This window comes from Saccopteryx bilineata, chromosome 1 (assembly GCF_036850765.1).
Source record: "Saccopteryx bilineata isolate mSacBil1 chromosome 1, mSacBil1_pri_phased_curated, whole genome shotgun sequence".
In the NCBI taxonomy this organism is placed as follows: domain Eukaryota; kingdom Metazoa; phylum Chordata; class Mammalia; order Chiroptera; family Emballonuridae; genus Saccopteryx; species Saccopteryx bilineata.
Genome location: NC_089490.1, coordinates 115,403,300 through 115,417,991, shown reverse-complemented (window position 1 = coordinate 115,417,991; position 14,692 = coordinate 115,403,300). Strand labels below are relative to the sequence as shown.

The following is a 14,692-nucleotide window of genomic DNA, read 5'->3' as shown; positions in this document are numbered from 1 at the left end:
AAAATTCAATTATATTAAAATATTGGTCTTCTAAATGACACACTTTCAGCAAGTTCTGACCAATATGATTAAGTATGAATAAATAACATTTATTTCAACTTCTGGCATGGAGTGTAATAAAAATTTGGCATGAGGCTAGAGATGAAAATTTGGATTTTTAGACTCAGTCCTGAAAGGCTTTTTCTGCAAGAATTGGATATAATTGGAGTTAAATTTTGATTATAGGAACATTTGGTGTATTAAGTGGAAAAAGTATATAAAAATTGTGGAGATTAGGTTTATATTAGCTATTTTACTTTAAGATAAAAACCCAAGGTATTTTGCTACTTTATGACTTAGAAAAAGTAATTTTACAAGGATGTTTTCTCTAAGTTCACTTATAAAAACTAGTCAATTTAAAAAGTAGAATAGTTTTAGGCCTTGACTGGTTGGCTCTGTGGTAGAGCATCGGCCTGGTGTGTGGAAGTTTTGGGTTCAATTCTCAAGTTTGATTCCCGACCTGGGCACACAGGAGAAGCACCCATCTGCTTCCACTTCTCTACCTTTCCCCTTTTCCTTCCTCTCTGTCCCTCTCTTCTCCTCCCGCAGCCAAGGCTCCAGTGGAGCAAAGTTGGTCTGAGTGCTGAGGATGGCTCCATGGCCTCCACCTCAGGTGCTGGAATAGCTCTGGTTGCAATGGAGCCAATGCCCCAGATGGGCAGAGCATTGCCCCCTGGTGGGCATGCCGGGTGGATCCCAGTTGGGCGCATGCGGGAGTCTGTCTCTGTGCTTCCCCGCTTCACACTTCAGAAAAATACAAAAAAAAAAGTAGAATAGTTTTATCTGACAGTTGCAGACAAAACCTCAATGAAAAAAGAAGAAAAAAAATGGGTTTTATCTGGAAAACATGAAAGAAAATGACAAATTTAGAGATCTAATGCACATTAGAAAGAACTAAGAGAAAGAAATAAAAAGTTTCACTTACAGAATTAAAAGCCAAAAGTAATTTTAAAAATTAATTGAAAGAAGAGAACATAGTCACTTATTTTTATACTCATGGATTTTAACTCAGCAAGAGTATCAGCGATTGCTTTTCAATCATTCATAAACTTGTATTTATGTGTGATAATAAGTAAATAAGACCTGACTTATTAATTTGCAGATAACCTGTTTTCACTGAAAATAAAAAATTCAATAATTCGTGGAGTCTGTTGTTATGTGTATTTAAATGTTTTAAAGTTTTAAAAAATTAAAATGCATTGCATATGTTTTAAACATTGTCTTATTAAAAATAAAAAAAGGCCCTAGCCAGTTGGCTCAGTGGTGGAGCATCAGCCCAGCGTGTGGAAGTCTTGGTTTGGGTTTGATTCCCGGCCAGGGCACACAGGAGAAGCACCCATCTGCTTCTCCACCCTTCCCTCTCTCCTTTCTCACTTTGAAAAAAAAAAAGAAAGAAAAAATCTAGGGAAGAAAAGAGTTTGTAAAAGCAGCAAGTCAAAGTGATATTTTTCTAGACCTACGTGCTTTAATATACATTCTCCAACTCATCAATTCATGTTTCCAGTTACAATCAGTCAACTCTGACATCATCATCTAAGCCCCCTGCAGAGAAATGTTATGATCTTGTGTTCTGAGAGTATTTTAATTTCCTTCACTTCAATTCACCCCAATGAAGTTGAATGCACTCTCTCCTTCTTTCTCTCCACCCTTGACCCCCACCCCAACCCAGAGCATTCTGTATATTCAGAGAATTTGGCTTATTTCTTTTGAAATTATTAATTCCCCTAACCTCTCTTCTTTCTTTCTTCTCCTTACAGGTTCCCCATCAAGCCAGTAAATGCAGTGGAACTAATTTTTGTATATTAATGCATTTAGTTTATCATATGGATCAATATATACAAAGGATCAAAAAGCATAGTTTCAATTTATTTAATGTAGCAGACATGATACCTTTGACAAGAATAGCATGTAACTGACAATAATTTGAGCATTTCTTATGCTTATGCATGCACATGACTCTAAATAATGAACCAGCTATTCTAAGACTTCATAATAAGATGGTTACGAATCGATAACTATTTTAATGGTTTATTTATGGCCAAATAGTGAATTATAAAGTCTCTTTAGAGCATGAGAGAAGATCATTTGGCAAAAATCATTTAAAAAGTAATAATCAGTAATCATTTATTCAATCTTCTTTTTGTCTCTTACCTTTATATAACATTGTCCGGAAGTCTTTACCTTCCCAATAGCTTATGTTCACCCTTGTGAAAACATTATATTTTTCTGGGTAATGAATTTCAAACAGGACTCCTGTTTCAGGAGAAGGTTTATAGTCATATATCGAAACACTGGTTACAGGCAGAGGTTCTGCAGGAAAAAATAAATAAATGAAGAAAGGAGAAATGGGGCAAGAAGGAGAAAAGTCATTATCCATACTTGGAAGCACCCAGGAGGATGCCTAGGAAAACTTACACATGATTTTATCATATGCGAGCACTAAATTCCTCAGTACTCATGAGTTGAGTGTTCTCCTTAGCAGTAATTAATAAAGTATATTTTACATGGTGTTTTCTAACTATCAAAGAACTTTAATATCTATTTTTCCATTTGCCTTTTTGCAACAACCCTGCATCTAGGAAGAACAAACAAAACAGATAAAAATAGTGATAACTCAGAGACCTGAATTATTTGCCCAAGGTAATTTAACAGCATGTGGCAGAATCCCTATCTCCAGTTTCTCACTTCATTTTTCTTTTCCGCAAGCCAAGAAAATTTCATATTAATAACAGACCAGTAATGGAAAATACATTCTGGCTCTGACCAAGGATAAATATTTAAGTGATCATTTGTTTCTATGTATAAACTCAGCACTTTGTTTTGTGTGTAGAGTATAAGATTGTAAACTATCCTATGTTGTGAGAATTAGAGATTATGATGTTTATTAAACTACTTTTCCTATGGAAGTTTTAATAATGTGTATTCATATTTTGCTCGAGTTGTTAATTCATTACAAACTTTTAATACACTCATTTTTAAACAACTGTGATTGATGTATGCCTGTATTCCTCTGCACTCTACCCTTAAGCAAGAACCTTGGAAGATGACAAAGCTTCCCACACTTCTAATGGGAATTACTGGATATATTTTACTTACATTTATTTTATTCAAGAAAAAAATTAAAATAATTTGGTTTGGAGTCAACTCTTATATTATAAAAAATATTTTGATTCAAAGTTTTAGAATACACAGGATTTTTGGACATCATCTATACACTAAATAATAGCATATGCTTAGTTTAAATTTTACACTTTTAAATTTTCAGTTTAAGTAATATTGGAAACCAAAATATGACTTAGTTCATTCCACAAATACTATAGAGTACCTACTTTGTCTCAGTATGTGGCTACATAATTTTCCTTGTCCCTCAGGATCTTAACCTATTTTCGCTTTCGATTGAAAAGACATAGGAAGGACTGAAGTTACATGTCAAATCTATGATTTTCCCTGGAAGTTCTTTAAAAAAAAAACAAGCCAACATCTTTTAATTATTAGGCAGGCCTTTAGATTGTAACATAGATTGTAATCATGTCTCTGTAGACTATGCCCTATATTCACTATTAAAATGTTTCTATTTTATCTTTGCCTTCATCTTTAGTCTTCCTACTGATGTAACAGTTAAAGTGAACTCACTTATGTGTCATATAAACAAACAACAAAAAAACAACCTCTCTCCTAAAGACTATTTTCCTTCAATTAATCCCAAAGAAATTTTGAACCATTTTACGGTCTTTCTTTCTCTTTGAACTCTATTTACTAACCAAGGGAGGCTACCAAATCCAGCTATTGGCTCTGGATCTAAGAGAAACAATAATAATAATAAAAAAAGTTAAGAGCCAAAGCCCTCCACAGAGCAGTCTCTCTTTCATTGCTGCAGTACAGTTTCACATCCTCACTGGGGTCCTATCTATTGGACAACAAAGTTAGAGGTCCATTCAATCTTTCATGTCCTGAGACATGAAGTCCGCACATCAAAGCTACACTCAGTCTTTGAAATTCAAGTGATACATGAGGATTAGAGGTCAGATACTTTATTTTGTGATTTGTTTTGCTACTGCAAGCTACTTAAATTTTAAACTAAGAGAATTGTTAAATGCCCACTTACATGTTTGCTTCTTATCTTTTCCTCAGCATCAACACAAGTGACCCAAGTCAGCTATATATTCTGAAGTTCAAGCTCAGGCATTAGTGAACCATATTCAATTCAAGATTACTGTTTTCAGTAGAACTCAAATGCATTCTCTAAAAATATTTTACTATATCTCCCGTTACTTCTCTCAATATTATTTTTTTTAAATTAATGATGTGCCACACACCAGAGCTTTTATGACTGTATGATTTTCAGTGATGACAGGATCAAAATTAGATTTAATTCATTACTTCTCTGCCAGCTACCCTATTACATTCTCATTTTTTGTCTTAAAATCCAGGTTGGACTGGACAGAGAAATGGAGTTATTAGAAAACATAGATCATTTATATTTATTTGTTTATTACCTTTATTGTTCTCACGTCCCTTGTTTTTCAATTAAGCTTTACAAACATAGTTGGAACTTCCCCATACTATTTACCCGGACCCAATGTGCTTCCCACTATGACCAGAGGTGTTGATCTTCCCATGTATGGTTTTTATTTTTATATTTGTATGTGGACAATATACATATGAAATGTTATTTCACATGTTTCAAAATATTATGTAAATGGTACCATGTTATATATATATATCATTCTGCAGCTTAATATTATTACCTAACATTATTTATGAGATTGTCTATTTGATTCAAGTACTCTAGAAACTTTATGTTAGTGCTCACTTTACAACTATGAAAACTATACAATTTATCTGTTATTCTTTAGTTAGATAGGTTGTTTTTAGTCATTCATTTTTTCAAATAATGCCACAGTAAATGTTTTGAGACACATCCTTGGATTGGAAATTCTAGATAGTAAGTAAAGTATGCACATCTTCAACTGTATGATATGTTGTCAAAATGTGTTCTAACTTTATATCAATTTACATATCAGTCAACAGTGTATGATAGTTCCTTTTTCTCCATATTCTTTTCCAACATTTGCATCAGCCTTTTTAGTATTTGCTACTCTGAGGCAAGTGAAGTTTTGACCCTGTTTCAGTTTTCTGTTTATGAAAGAGGTTGATTATCTTTTCATATTTATTAGTCATTCAGCTTTTCTTTTCTTAGAACAGTTTGATTTTTTTTTGCTGGTTTCACCTGTTCTTTTTCCTTATTCGCCTGAGAATTTGTCATGCAACCTTTGTCATATACCATATTCTCATTGTCATTTTTTTAGTGTCCTGTGTCTTCCTTCTGGGTTCACCTTTCTTGCTGAAAAACATCAATTAATAACTAAGTTAGTTTACGGGTGTTAAATTCTCCTTGGTTTTGTATATTAGAACATTTATTTTATCTTTATTCTTGATATACATTAGCTGGGTATGAAATTCTAGATGAACAGATTTCCCCTCAGTACTTTAAAGATATTTCTCCATTGTCTTCCTGCACAAATTACTCTAGAAGAGAAACCTTCTATCAATCTATAGTTAGTCTTTTGTACATATTATGCTTTGTTTTCCTTTGGTACCTTCTAAGCTTTTTATTTATTCTTGATAATCTATAGTTTCACCATTATATATTTAGTTTTTTCTTATTTTTCAATTGTCTTATTCGATACTTGGACTACTTTGTCAATCTATGGAGTCATGACATTCTGAAGTCTTGGAAATTCTCATAGTCGTCTCTTACCATATTGTGTCCATAATTTCCTCCATTCTCTTCTTGAACTCTTAATATCATTGATTAGAGTCTATCTCATCTCTACACTTGTGAACTGTCTCACTGTGCTAAATTATGGCAAATGCACAGTATAACCTTTCAATTTACTAAATCTATTTAACTATTATCAGTATAGGAGTGAACCTATTTATTGAAAATTTTCAATTAGTTTATTTTTATATTCAGAAAATTTAATTTTAAAATTTTTATGTTTTGTTAAATAGATTAGTTAACTTTAAATTTATTTAATTAAATTAATTTTACCTAGTTTAACTCATTAAAATATCAAACTGATTGTATATTTAATTTTTTAAATTAATTTTAATGGGGTGACATTAATCAATCAAGGTATATAGGTTCAGAGAAAACATTTCCAGGTTATTTTGACATTTGATTATGTTGCATACCCATCACCCAAAGTCATATAGTCTTCTGTCACCTTCTATCTGGTTTTCCTTGTGCCCCTCTTCTCCGCACACCCCTCCCTTCGCTTCCCCATCCCTGGTAACCACCACACTCTTGTTCATGTCCCTGAGTCTCATTTTTAAGTTCCACCTATGTATGGAATCATATAATTCTTAGTTTTTTCTGATTTACTTATTTCACCCAGTATAATGTTATCAAGGTCCACCCATGTTGTTGTAAATGATCCGATGTCATCATTTCTTATGGCTGAGTAGTAGTATTCCATAGTATATATGTACCACATCTTCTTTATCCAATCATCTATTGAAGAGCTTTTTGGTTGTTTCCATGTCTTGGCTACTGTGAACAATGCTGTGATGAACATGGGGCTGCATGTGTCTTTACATACCACCATTTTTGAGTTATGGGGGTATATTCCCAGTAGAGGGATTGCTGGGTCATATGGTAGCTCTATTTTTAATTTTTTGAGAACTACCATACTTTCTTCCATAGTGGTTGTATTACTTTCCATTCCCACCAACAGTGGATGAGGGTTCCTTTTTCTCCACAGCCTCTCCAACATTTGTTATTACCTGTCTTTTTGAAAATAGCTAATCTAACAGGTGTGGTGAGGTGGTATCTCATTGTGGTTTTGATTAGCATTTCTCTAATAGCTAATGAAGATGAGCATCTTTGCATATATCTGTTGGCCATTTGTATTTTTTCCTGGGAGAAGTGTCTGTTCATGTCCTCTTCCCATATTTTTATTGGATTGTTTGCTTGTTTGTTGTTGAGTTTTATGAGTTCTTTGTATATTTTGGATATTAGGCTCTTATTTGTGCTGTTGTTTGAAAATATCTCCCATTTAGTTGGCTGTTTGTTTTATTATCAGTTTCTTTTGCTGTGCAAAAGCTTTTTAGTATGATGTAGTCCCATTCATTTATCTTTGCCTTCACTTCCCTTGCCTTTGGAATCAAATTCATAAAGTGCTCTTTGTAACCAAGGTCCATGAGTTTAGTATCCATGTTTTCTTCTATGTAATTTATTGTTTCAAGTATTATATTTAGGTTTTTGATCCATTTTGAATTAATTGTAGTACAAGGGGACAAACTGTAGTCGAGTTTTATTCTTTTGCATGTGGTTTTCCAGTTTTCCCAGCACCATTTGTTGAAGAGGCTTTCTTTTCTCCATTGTGTGTTGTTGGCCCCTTTATCAAAAATTATTTGACCATATACATGTGGTTCTATTTTTAGGTTTTCTATTCTGTTCCATTGGTCTGAGTGTCTATTTTTCTGCTAATACCATGCCATGCTGGTTTGATTATCGTGACTCTAAAATAGAATTTGAGGTCAGAACGAAGCCCCCAGCTTCGTTCTTTTTCCTTAGGATTGCTCTGGCTATTTGGGGTTTTTCTATAGTTCCATATAAACTTGATAATTTTTTGTTCCATTTCTTTAAAAAATGATATTGGAATTTTGATGAGAATTGCATTAAATTTGTATATTGCCTTGGGTAATATAGTCATTTTAACTATATTTATTTTTCCTATCCAAGAACAAGGAATATTTTTTCATTTCATTATATCTTTTTTGATTTCCCTTAACAATGCTTTGTAGTTTTCATTATAGAGGTCAGGGGTTGGGAAACTTTTTGACTGAGAAAGCCATAAATGCTACATATTTTAAAATGTAATTCTGTGAGAGCCATACAACGACCCATGTACATTACTCACTATCCAATAAAAATTTGGTGTTGTCCCAGAGGACAACTGTGATTGGCTCTAGCCATCTGCAACCATGAACACGAGCGGTAGGAGATGAATGGATTGTAATACATGAGAATGTTTTATATTTTTAATGTTATTATTTTTTTTTATTAAAGATTTTCTGTGAGCCAGATGCAACCATCAAAGGAGCCACATCTGGCTCACGAGCCATCGGTTCCCAACCACTGATAATAGGTCCTTTACATTCTTTGTTATGTTTATTCCTAGGTATTTTATTTTTTTTGTTGCAACCATGAAGGGGATTGTTTTTTTGAGCTCGTTTTCTGATGTTTCATTGTTGGAATATAGGAAGGCAATGAACTTTTGTATATTAATTTTGTATCCTACGACCTTACTGTATTGGTTTATTGTTTCTAGTTGTCTTTTTGTGGAGTTTTGGGGTTTTTGATGTACAAGATCATATAATCTGCAAAAAGTGACACCTTTACTTCTTGTTTCCCAATATGAATGTCTTTTATTTCTTTTTCTTGTCTGATTGTTCTGGCTAGAACTTCCAGCAGTACATTGAATAAGAGTGGAGAGAGTGGACAACCTTGTCTTGTTCCTGATTTTAGGGAAAAAGTCCTCAGTTTTATGCCATTTAATATGATGTTAGCTGATGGTTTATCATAGATGCCCTTTATTATGTTGAAATATATTCCTTCTATAACCATTTTGTTAACTGTTTTAAACATAAAATGATGTATTTTATCAAATGCCTTTTCTGCATCTATTGATAAGATCATATGGTTTTTGTTCTTTGTTTTGTTGATATGGTGTATTACGTTAACCATTTTACATATGTTGAACCATCCTTGTGATTCTGGGATGAATCCCACTTGATCATGATGAATTATTATTTTAATGTGTTGTTGTATTTGATTTGCTAGTATTTTGTTTAGTATTTTAGCATCTGTATTCATTAGAGATATTGGTCTGTAGTTTTCTTTTTTTGTGTTGTTCTTGTCAGATTTCGGTATGAGGGTTCTGTTGGCCCCATAAAATGTGTTTGGCAGTATTGCTTCTTCTTCAATTTTTTGGAAGACTTTGAGTAGAATAGGAACCAAGTCTTCTTTGAATGTTTGATAGAATTTACTAGTATAGCCATCTGGCCCTTGAATTTTATATTTGGGGAGGTTTTTAATAGTTGTTTCTATTTCCTCCTTGCTTATGGGTCTGTTTAGGCTTTCTACTTCTTCATGACTCAGTCTAGGAAGATTGTATTGTTCTAGGAATTTATCCATTTTTTCTATATTGTTAAATTTGATGGCATATAGTTTTTCATAATATTCTATAATAATTCCTTGTATATCTATGATATCTGTGGTGATTTCTCCTCTTTCATTTTGGATTTTATTTATATGAGTCCTTTCTCTTCTTTCTATTTTTTCCTTGGTGAGTCTTACCAAGGGTTTTTCAATTTTGTTGATCTTTTTGTAGAACCAGCTCCTTTTATTAATTTTTTCTATAATTTTTCTGTTCTCTATTTTGTTTATTTCTGCTCTGATTTTTATTATTTCTTTTCTTCTGCTAGTTTAGGGTTGTCTTTGTTCTTCTTTTTCTAGTTCCTTAAGATGTGAAGTTAAGTGGTTTACTTGGGCTCTCTTTTGTTTATTCATATAGGCCTGTAGTGATATGAACTTCCCTCTTATTACTGCTTTTGCTGCATCCCAGAGATTCTGATATGTTGTATTATTTTCATTTGCCTGTATGTATCTTTTAATCTCTGCACTTATTTCTTCTTTGACCCACTCATTTTTTAAAAGTATGTTGTTTAGTTTCCACATTTTTGTGGGTTTGTTTACCTTTTTTTTTGCAGTTGAATTTTAGTTTCAAGGCTTTATGGTCAGAGAATATGCTTGGTATAATTTCAATCTTTCTGAATTTGTTGATGTTATTTTTGTGGCCCAACATATGGTCAATTCTTGAGAATGTTCCATGTACACTAGAAAAAAATGTATACTCTGGTACTTTGGGATGAAATGTCCTGTAGATGTCTATCATATCCAATTGTTCTAGTGTTTCATTTAAGGCCAGTATTTCTTTATTGATTTTCTGTTTGGATGAATGATTTAGAGCTCTCAGCTGTGTATTGAGGTCTCCAAGTATGCTTGCATATTTGTCAGTTTTTGGTTTTAGGTCAGTCAGTGCTGTATTATACATTTTGGTGCTCCTTGGTTTGGTGCCTATATATCAAGAAGTGTTACGTCTTTTTTTTTTTTTCTGAAGCTGGAAACGGGGAGGTAGTCAGACAGACTCCCACATGCGCCTGACCAGGATCCACCTGGCACGCCCACTAGGGGGCGATGCTCTGCCCATCTGGGGCGTCGCTCTGTCGCAACTAGAGCCACTCTAGTGCCTGGGGCAGAGGCCAAGGAGCCATCCCCAGCACCCGGGCCATCTTTTGCTCCAATGGAGCCTCAGCTGCAGGAGGGGAAGAGAGAGACAGAGAGGAAGGAGAGGGGGAGGGGTGGAGAAGCAGATGGGGGCTTCTCCTGTGTGCCCTGGCCAGGAATCAAACCTGGGACTTCCACACGCCAGGCCGACGCTCTACCACTGAGCCAACCGGCCAGGGCCATGTTACGTCTTCTTGATTCAATCTCCCCTTTATCATTATGAAATGACTGTTTTTTTCTCTGATTACCTTTGTTATCTTGTAGTCAGCATTGTTAGATATAAGTATTGCTACACCTGCTTTTTTTGGATGTTATTTGCTTGGAGTATTGTTTTCCAACCTTTCACTTTGAATTTGTTTTTATCCTTGTAGCTTAGATGTGTTTCTTGTAGGCAGCATACAGTTGGATTTTCTTTTTTAATCCATTCTGCTACTCTGTGTCTTTTTATTGATGAGTTCAATCCATTCACATTTAGTGTAATTATTGACATTTGAAGTTTTCCTAATGCCATTTTATATATTGCTTTCTGATAGTTTTGTATCTTGTTTGGTTCTTCTCTTTTACTTTTCTATCATTTGTTTTTGTTCGGTTGTAATCTATACTTCTTTTCTCTGTTACTTCTTTTTTCAAGTCATGTACCTCTGTGTTGGATTTTTCAGGAATGGTTACCTTTAAGTAATGAAAAGCATACATATCATGTTCATTGCAGTACATTATCTCATGTGTGCTTCTGCACTCCATCCTCCTTTGCTATTGTTAATCTTTGTCCTCTCCCCTTTTTTGTTTCTTTGTCACAGATTAATCTTGTTTTTATTGCGATCTTGATGGAGCTTTTACTTGTAGTTTTATTTTGTTTTTTGTGTCTGGTCAAAAAACTCCCTTTAGTATTTCCTGAAGTGGGGGTTTTCTAGTGATAAATTTTCTCATCTTTTATGTATTTGTGAATGTTTTTATTTCTCCTTCGTATTTGAAGAATAGCTTTGATGGGTATAGTATTCTTGGCTGGAAGTTCCTTTCAAAACTTTAAATATTGAGGTCCACTCTCTTCTAGCTTATAGAGTTTCTGCTGAGAAATCTGTTGATAATCTAATGGGCTTTCCTTTATATGTTGTATTCTTCTTTTCCCTGGCTGCCTTGAAATTTTTTCATTGTCATTGGTTTGTGCCAGTTTCATTATGATATGCCTTGGAGTAGGTTTGTTAGAGTTAAGATAACTCAGTGTTCTCTTTGCTTCTTGAATTTGAGGCTTTAGTTCTTTCCACTGGCTTGGGAAGTTCTTGTCTATTATTTGTTTGAATATGTTCTCCATTCCATTTTCTCTCTCTTCTCCTTATGATATACCCATTATTCTTATGTTGCTCTTTCTGATGGAGTCAGACAATTCCTGCAGGGCTATCTCATGTTTTTTAAATTTATGAGTCTCTCTCCTCTTCTCTCTGTAGTACCTCTAGTTGCCTGTCTTCTATGTCACTAATTCTCTCCTCTATCTGGCCTATTCTATTGGCTAAGCTTGTTACCTCATTATTCAGTTAATGAATTGATTTTTTCATCTCTGTTTGATTAGTTTTCATAGTTTAAATTTCCTTTGTGAAGTATTCTTTCTGTTCATTGAATTGTTTTTTGAGCTCCCTAAATTGCCTTTTTGTGTTTTTTTGTATATTCCTGTGTATTTTTAGAACTTCCATTTTGAATTCTCTGTCATTTAACTCCAAGGTTTGTAAGCTATTGAAATTTTTTTCTGTAGATTTTTTCTTATCTATGTGTGCTACATCACTGTCATTTGTATCCATGATATTTGATTTCTTTTTCTTTAATGGCATTTGAGAGTGGTATTGTTAATAACACTAGCTAAGTGGAACAAAAATATGTGGAATGGAGGACCTGGGTTAGGGGGGAATGACAAAGAGGCAAAAAATGAGGCAAAAACCCACAAAATGCCACAAGGAAAAAAACTTGCATCAAGAATAAAATAATTTGTTTGTAAATGATGGCCAAATGAGAGAAATAGTGTAAGAGAAAAGAAAAAAAGGGAGAAAAAAAAGAAAAAATATACAGTGAAAATGAAAATTCTATTGTATTAAGTGGCACAAAACTATAGAATGGAGAGCCAAAGTTGGGGAAAATACTAAAGAGATAAGAAGTGAAGTGAAAAGCACACAAAATACCACAAAGAAAAAATTTGAATCCAGAATAAAATAATTTGTTTATGGGTGAGATTCAAATGAGAGTAAAAGTGAAAGAAAAAAGAAGAAACCAAAAGAGAGAGAAAAAAATTGAGTTAAGTTTTTTGGAATGTAACACTCATAGAAAATAATAAGAATGGAAAATGTAACACCTACAGGTAATAACATTCAAAATGAAAAGAAAAGAATAAAATGGAAAGAGGATAAAATAACAAAGGTGGAAGGAAAAAAAAGATAAAAAATACAAGAAAAAAATGGAAAAAGTTATAAAGACAGGATTTTTCCTGGTTTTGAGAAGTTATCTTCTTCCTTTTTTTTTATTCTCTGTCTTTTCAGCTAGTGGCGCTATACCCCAGGTTCTGCCTCTGTGGCACTCTTAGGCAGAGATTTGCTGTTGTGTTGCTAGGCCTCAGTCCCCTTGGTAGGTGGGGCTTGTTAGCATTTGCAGGCTCCAATAACGAGAGAGTTTGTTTTCCCAGACCCTCTCCCCAAATCTCTCCTTCCTGAACCAGCAGCCTGGGACCCAGCTGTGAAGTTGCTCCAGCCACCACCTGGAGAGCAAGAGGCTCTAAGAGCTGCCAAATCCCCCCCTCTATCCCCACTCAATGCAGGGTTCTGGGTAAGGCTTTGCCAGCCAGAGCTACCAGTGTAATCATGCAGGGCTGGGAGCCGATTGCCTTTAGGTGTCTTTCTATGAGCCTCTGGGCATGTCTAGTATGCCTCAGCAGTCCACAGGTCTGCTCTCCAGAGCCTGTCTGCAAGCTGCCTGCGTGCCCTTCCCCCCACCACTTCTGCAGTTCTCTTCCCCAGGAGTGTGCTTTGTTAGCCTGTATTGCTGGCGGAGATGCCGCGCCCAGACAGGTCCTGGTGCAGGGAAGTTGGCTTTCGTGCACTACCCACACACTGTTGTTTGGGAAGCTGGGATTATTCAGAAACTCTGGTCACAGCCCACACAGAGGGCCACTACTGACAGTCTCTGACACAACCCCTCTGTCCGGGAACGTGGGCACCCACACCCAAAGCGTCAGGTGGATCCACTTGCACACTGCCCACGCTCACCAACCAGGATACCAGGAGTAAACAAGGCAACTGCTCGCCCACCACTGCCAGGGTCTGCCGCTGATGTTAGCTCCACGTGGGCTGAGCCGTGGGCACACTCTCTCCTTGGCTTGAACGTCTCTGCCCTAGCCTAGCTTTTTCTGTGCCCCCAGCCCTCACTTTCTCTCAGTTCCAAGTGAAAGCAGCCCTTGCTCAGGTCAGTGAGGAAAGTGGAATACTCCATTCTCTGTCTTATTTCCTTCAGAGTGGAGTACATATTCAGCTACGTTTTCTCCCAATCGTACCTTTGTTGGATGTATGTGTATTTCAAATGCTCCTGAGACTTGTTTTCTGTCTCTGGTTGTTGAATTTGCTGAAGATTCAGGGAGAGGTATTGGGAGCACTCCTCATGGCGCCATTTCTCTGACGTCACTCTCTATTTTCTAAAAATTTAACTAATTGATGTTTATTCTATGTGTTTTGTTTTATTCCTATGTTTGCTTCATTATTCTTTGATATTTTAATAGATATAATTCTTACATTCATAAATTTGAACATTATAACATAGTATAAATTTTTTATTATATTGTTACATAAAATATAATTGAAAATGTTAGAGTTGTTTAGTTTTCTATCTTTTTTTCAGCATAGATTTATTCCTGTGTTTTGAAATACAGTGTGTCCGCAAAGTCATGGTGCACACTGTATTTGACCGGTCACAGGAAAACAACAAAAGATGATAGAAATGTGAAATCTGCACCAAATAAAAGGAAAACCCTCCCAGTTTCGGTAGGATGATGTGGCAGCATGTGCGCATGCATAGATAATGAAAGTAACACCGTGTATACAGCGGAGCAGCCCACAGCCATGCCAGTCGAGATGTGGATGGTACAGAGGAAAGTTCAGTGTGTTCTGTGGCTCGCTAAATTCGAATCCGTGACCAAAGTGCAACATGAATATCAGCGCGTTTATAACGAAGCGCCACCAGATAGGAATAACATTACTCGGTGGGATAAGCAGTTGAAGGAAACCGGCAGTTTGGTGGAGAAACCCTGTTCTGGTAGGCCATCAGTCA

General features: G+C 35.3%; 1 protein-coding gene across 3 annotated transcripts in view; it reads right to left on the bottom strand.

Moving 5' to 3' along the window:
* Positions 1 to 14,692, bottom strand: part of PTPRO (protein tyrosine phosphatase receptor type O) — a 239,020-nt gene that overhangs the window by 91,530 nt on the left and 132,798 nt on the right. For all 3 annotated transcript variants that reach the window (XM_066264542.1, XM_066264543.1, XM_066264545.1), the window contains one exon: positions 2,191 to 2,349. In XM_066264542.1, coding sequence (XP_066120639.1) covers positions 2,191 to 2,349 — 159 coding nt within the window. The remainder of the gene's footprint in view (positions 1 to 2,190; positions 2,350 to 14,692) is intronic.